Source organism: Aptenodytes forsteri, unplaced genomic scaffold (assembly GCF_000699145.1).
Source record: "Aptenodytes forsteri isolate BGI_AS27 unplaced genomic scaffold, ASM69914v1 Scaffold255, whole genome shotgun sequence".
Lineage (NCBI taxonomy): Eukaryota > Metazoa > Chordata > Aves > Sphenisciformes > Spheniscidae > Aptenodytes > Aptenodytes forsteri.
Genome location: NW_008794888.1, coordinates 2,063,998 through 2,070,234, shown reverse-complemented (window position 1 = coordinate 2,070,234; position 6,237 = coordinate 2,063,998). Strand labels below are relative to the sequence as shown.

The window sequence follows — 6,237 nt, the reverse complement described above, 5'->3', positions numbered from 1 at the left end:
TCTGCAACCCATAGCTCTGCCAGCGACCTACACTGATCCCACTCCCTACAGCTTCACCAAAATAACCTCAAAACTACGACTAGAGCCGCGCAATAGAGGCCAGCAGTCACAGCTTAAGGTAATTTGCCTCTCGGAGTCCTACCAAATCTCACGTTTGACTGTTTCGGATGCTAACATAAACCAATTAAGTGGCTCTTTTTTCATCTATGCACCTTCTAAAGACTGTATCACGTAATTATCAAGGAGCAATATGCTGAAAACTCTTACAGTTTACCAACAAGAAAAATCATTCTGCTCTGGTTTGATCTGACAAATTGGCAAAAGAACCATTTCTGAATACTGGGAAATCCTTCTGTTTCTATTTTTAAAAACTGTAAAGCTTCAGCCATATCACACTTTAGTTTTTTCCTGGATACATTCAAAGTAATTTTCCTTGCCATTTTCCAATTGTTGAGGTAAACATACATATTTAATATAAAGTAACATTGAAGCCTAGCCTATAACTCTCAGCAGTACATAGTGCTTTCAACACATTCCTTTGAGGTACTGTACAAATCACAATCACTTTCCTGAGTTTTTGCAGACAGAACATTAAAAGAAATGAACTGCAGAAATTAAGGTCCAGATTACCATTACCCTGTTTTACCTGTTCTTAGTTTAACACCGCAGAACAGACAGGATTGAGGAATACTGTTGCTCTTAGAATAGCAAAAATCTGGTTCTCTGTCGCAACACAACCGTTCATCTCTTTAGTCCAATAATGTTTGAAGTTAAAGCTCTTTATATTAGCACATGCCACCAATGTAATTGTGAGGCAAACAAAAAATAAAGCACCACTTCAGGCACTTGACAGCAACTAAATCTCAAGAACAGCAGAATGGAATCAACACACAGGGTTCATGTCCTTCTGAAATCAACCCACTTGCACCTTGCTCCTTGGTGAGTATTGTCTAGCTTGAACAGAACCGAGCATCAACATACGCTTTCTGTCATGTGTGGCTTTTTCAGATCAGCAGCTCGTTTGATGCACTTTTCCTTCAAGTCTACCCTGGCTCTTTAGAGGCAAGGTAAATTGTAGTCTTCCCAGTACCCTTTGCAATTTTAACACTACTGAAAAGGGTTCTCTACCCTATGTAGCAGGTTCTGTGTGTGCCAACATTCATTACATTTTTTTTTAAGTAGTATCACTGACTGCAACCAAACATTTTGTTCCATTCAACATATGTATCAAGCTCTTTTTGAGATATGCTAGGCTGTATCTTGCAGAAAGCATTTTCAAAGTCTTGATATGTAACTGGCCTCAACTGGCTGGGCATAATGGCTGAAAGGTCTGTGGCTGGCATGGCATGGAGTGGGCCCACCACGGCTTCCTGACACAAGTGAGCCACATCTAGTCCAGAAAAGCCTTCTGTGCGCTGGACAAGCAGTGCAACCTCCTTGTCATTGAGACAGTAATTGTGCTGTGAGAGCAGTTGTACTATTATCTGGTGCCTCGCTGTGCTGTCAGGAAGTGGGATTAAAAGTCGTTTCATGAAGTACCTTCGAAGAGATTCATCAATTTCTTCTGGTTTACTCGTGGCGCAAATTACTACTATTTGGTCCTCAGCAGAAGTCAGTACAGTGTCCAGCTGCATAAGGAACTCGGTTCTCATCCGACTTACTGGACTGTGTTCTTCGCTCACTTGAGAGGAAAGGAGCATGTCAATGTCACTAACAAAAATCACTGAGGGTTGGCGACACCTTGCCACGAGGAAGGAGGCATGGACAATTTTCTCTCCTTCCCCTAACCACTTTGTGACAAGGCCAGAGCCAGTGATTTTGAAAAACGTGGCCCCCAGCTGACTAGCTATACATCTGCCCATTAAAGTTTTGCCTGTTCCCCGAGGTCCAAATAAAAGGATGCTCCGAGGTAGAGCAGTCAGTCCATTGAATGCATCTGACCTCAATACTGGCCATAAAACCTCCTCCTTAATGACGGCCTTTACTAGATCTAGGCCAGCGATGTCGCTCCAGTCCACGGGAGGTCCTTGGTTGATAATCTCATTGGTAACAAGGTCAATGAGGTGTGTGTCAGTATTCTTCAGTTGCTCGTCCACAGAGTGGTTGGATGAGGTAGCTGCACGAAGTCCCGGACCTTGCATTGGGTGAGGGAGGAGCTGCCTGTGCTCATCACCGTGCTCATTCATTACTGGGGAGGTATACTTCCCAAACGAGTCACTCGATCTTGAACCCAGTGAGTTTTTAGCAGTACTATAGGATGGGGGTGTTAGAGCCCTACTGGACTGGCTGCTGAATTTCCTTGACTGTTCAGAGGACATTAGCTGCTTTGTTGGCTTAAATGCTAAGGATGATGTTTCAGCACTTCTGTCAAAACCATTCCCCCTGTTTGCATTTGAAATGCTGTTGTCGGGCATTCGATACATGGGACTCTGTGTAGATCTCTGTTGGCCATAGCTGTAATTTCCATAACTGGAGTCCATTTCTCCTTGCCCTGCCATGTAGAAAGCTTTCCTTTTGAGAGAGCTGGCTGAACTGTTTGTCAGGGCAGACGGCGCGATGGGTGTCAGACCGTGGCCCTGGTAGGAGTAGCTGGGGACGGTGGTCGGGGGCAGAGGGGTCGGAGCAGGGATTCCTGAAGGCAGGTACGCCGAGGGTGGTGGGGCACCCCCAGGGCTGTACCCAGGGCCAACAGCAGTTTGAGGAGGATAACTGGCGGAAGGGTAGCTGTAACTGGAGAGGTTAGAGGTCCCGTTGTAGCCGGGGACGAGGGCTGGTGGCGGTGGCGGTGGTGGGGGCTGTAAAAGTCCCGAGCTATGTAGGGGGGATGGATGAGGGGATGGAAGTGCAGGTGCTGGCTGGCCACTGTAACTGGTATGCAAGTACGAGCCATTGTATCCTGCGGCGTATTCCTGAGATGGGAGCCCTGAATGAAGACTGGGAACGGTGTGACTTCCGCAGGTGCTGCTGGAGTAACTGGGTTCAGCCAGGTTACTGGCCACCCCAGGAGAGCTCCCAATGCTGGCCGAGACGTCTGCGGGAGGGAGGGCTGCACTTACCCCAGCTTTGCTGGCAGTGATAACGTCTGGGACACAGTTCATGGGATACACGCTCTCCGAGTTCAGCGACGGCTGCCAGGGCTCGCTTTCATTCTTCCGGCCGTTCACCAGCCCCGAGGGAGCTTCAGAGTAATTGCTGAGAATGGGCCGCTCGGCCGGGCCTTCCAAAATACCGGAGTATTTTTCTGCATACTTTTTCAGAAGATTGGAGGCAGTCAGAGCTGAGATGTCGTCGTTGGCCCAGGCATACTGGTAGGTGCGCTGCAGGTGCCCCCGGTAGGCTTCCACCTTGTGGGCAGGGGACCGGGTGGTTGAAGTGATATCAAAGTGCTGTTCTGGCCACTGGGCATGCTCCGGCGTCCACTGCATCTTCAAGCCTAGGGCAGCAGGAAAAAACAAAGTTAACGGCGAGCTTGGCCTTTTTCAGATGCTTTTAAATGAGTTCTCAAACATACTGTCTGTGAACTTCTTCAGCTCTCTGAAACACTGTACTTAACACCACAAATCCTTAAGGAAAGAAAATACAATGCCCTTATGAAGCAGTATAAACTGCTTGGTTTATTGTAGACACATACACACGGAACCACATTTTTTGTCGATTCAGTAGGGGGTTATTTCTTGGTTTAAAAAAATATAGGTAATGCCAGATTTCTCAAAGTAATTAAATAAGACTCAGTACATTTTAAATACTCTGAGTGCAGATTTATTAACATACAAGGCATCCAACTGCTCTGTCCTCTCTCATCACTGTTTCAGTTTTATATTTTAACCAATATAAAACTATGAGACACAGCTGACAGATCCCATCTAGGATACCTCTCTTATTTGGTACTGAACACCTAGTTAGCACAGTATAATGCACCCTGTGCAGAACAATATGACACAGACATAGCAGGTCATTCCATAATCCAACTCTCATCTAAAGTGGTCCACGACAGTTTCAAATCTGCTTCGTGGAGTGCAGCAAAGCAATCTCCCAGGCAGCGCTCCGTCGCTTTCATCACACAAAGCCTACAACTCGGTATGAATTACAACTGGCTTCTTTCTGCCTCTCAGTTCTGTTGTTGAGGCTCTGGAAAAAAACCAAGCATGACTTGTCTGTCGGTCTCCTTGCTTGCTCTCTCTTTCCCCCCCACCTCACAGCCTCCAGGGTACAAAGAAAGAGGGTTACAAAAAAAAAGGAAAAAAAAAGGTGAAGAAAAGGAAAAAGAAATGAAGCCAAGTCCCTAAAAGTTCTGTGGCTTCCACAGCTGGCTATAAACCCCCCATCAATTAAAAAAAAAAAAAAAAAGAAAAAAGAAAAAATGCAAATGTCATTTTAAAGCAATTAATCTTGTAAATAATGTGATGTGAATTATCCCCCCTCCTCGTAATCCACCGTGCGCAGCAAGAGCAATTTACAAGCGTTAAGATAATCCCCTCCGACTCGTACCTATGCATGGTAAACACATTGCTGATTTTTGTACAGCTGTATCAAATAGACCTCCTTAATCTCTCTCGTATTACCAAAAGTGATTTTTGCAAACTGTCTTGAGCCCTCTGGCACAGATTCCCTGATAAGGAGGAGGCCTAGTCGAAATGAAGCATCTGTGGCACGAGCTCCCCTCTGAATTACTGCAGTCTATTTTGACAGCTTCTACCCCCTCCTGTTTTTCTCCCCAACCCCTTTAGCTCTTCATTGCCTGACTCTGGCATCTGACATGGCCAGCTTAGCCTCGCTGAGCTAAACCTAACATAGCACACAGTTTGGTAACAGAATGGCATGTTTATTCCCTTCTGACTCCCTCTTCCTTGTTTGCAAAACCACTGCACCAGACACTGGAAGTTAATTAGCAGGATGATGCTGTGCTAATTGTGTTAATTTACAAGGTTTTAGTCAAAGAGAATCATGCCAGGGCTGGCACTGCTGTCATGCTTCCAACTTAATGATTAAGAAATACTGAAAACAAGGTGGGAAGGATTGCAGTAATTACACAATAAATGAATAAAGCAACAGATTCATTTGCAATTATATTTTATTGCAGTTGCACTCATTTGCATTTGGATTCTTCATTTTTATCTTTGGATTCATGTATTTGCAAATCACCAAATCATTTAAATTTAGCCTGAAAACTGCAAAGTACCTCTAATTGAGCCTTATATTTTATTAGTACGAGTACTGCAAATCTGAGTCCACATGAGCATGCCATTGATTACTTGTGGATTTTTTTTTCCTGAGCGTTCTCTTTCTCTCTCATTTTTCGAACACTTTGACAACTTGAGAAAAATGTCTGTTAACAATTATACAGTTATCCTATAAAAGTTAATTCAGAGAAGTGCTTTTGACAAATGCAGCTTTGAGACTGAGTTTTTGGCAGATTTATTTCTTTCATTTAGCATTAATATAATCTTTTTTGCTAATTGTTTCTGATGTTTCAACCACTGCCTTTCAGAGGGGGTAAATGTATCATGAAATTGGGTGAAATAATAGAAATCATGCTCATATGAAAAAAATGCAATTTTAATGAGAAACTATCAGAAGCTTTTCAGAAATCATACTTTGTTAAATTCAGCCAGAAATCTGAAGAGCAAATCACCAAGAGCCAATCGCAAGTAATCAGTATCTAAAATTCTTCTACTGTCATGGGATTTACTTCAAGCTTTTTTAAAAGGGAAGAACATTAATGTTCCTGTAACGTAGAACTGCCTAACAGACATACAAGTTCATTACCCCTATTAAAAAAAAAAAAAAAAAGCCAAACAAACCAACCAACCAAACAAAACCTGTGTGCTGTGATACTGGGCTTATAAGGTTACCAAAACACTGAAAGCTTCTGTTGCAGAGATGCAGAAGAACTTGAGCAGATTGATGCTTCACTAGATACTAATGAACGGATGCCATGAGGAAGACTTCACAAAGAATGCACTAAAGCAGCAGTGAAACTTTTGAAAAAGAAGGTGAAATAGGCATCGATGGAGCAGAGAATCTGGCTGGGCTAGTACTTGTACTGTAGTTAATGAATATGCTTTTGGCACATTGTCTTTAATGGCTTGTAAAAGAAAGACCATTCAATTTAAACAGATAAAAGAATGCACTAGGTCAGAGCACAACAACATATATCATACACTACCCACTTAGCAAGCTTTTCAAAATACCTTTCACAAATACTTTAAAAATTTCATCCGTTGGTCTTTTTTATTT

The 6,237-nt window shown here is 43.4% G+C and overlaps 1 protein-coding gene across 1 annotated transcript; it reads right to left on the bottom strand.

Moving 5' to 3' along the window:
* Window positions 1–214: 214 nt before the first annotated feature.
* Window positions 215–3,433, bottom strand: FIGN (fidgetin, microtubule severing factor). The gene has a single exon (XM_009274901.2). It carries the CDS (start codon window positions 3,423–3,425, stop codon window positions 1,185–1,187), a length of 2,241 nt encoding a protein of 746 aa, XP_009273176.1. The 5' UTR covers window positions 3,426–3,433; the 3' UTR covers window positions 215–1,184.
* Between the last annotated feature and the right edge of the window lie 2,804 nt (window positions 3,434–6,237).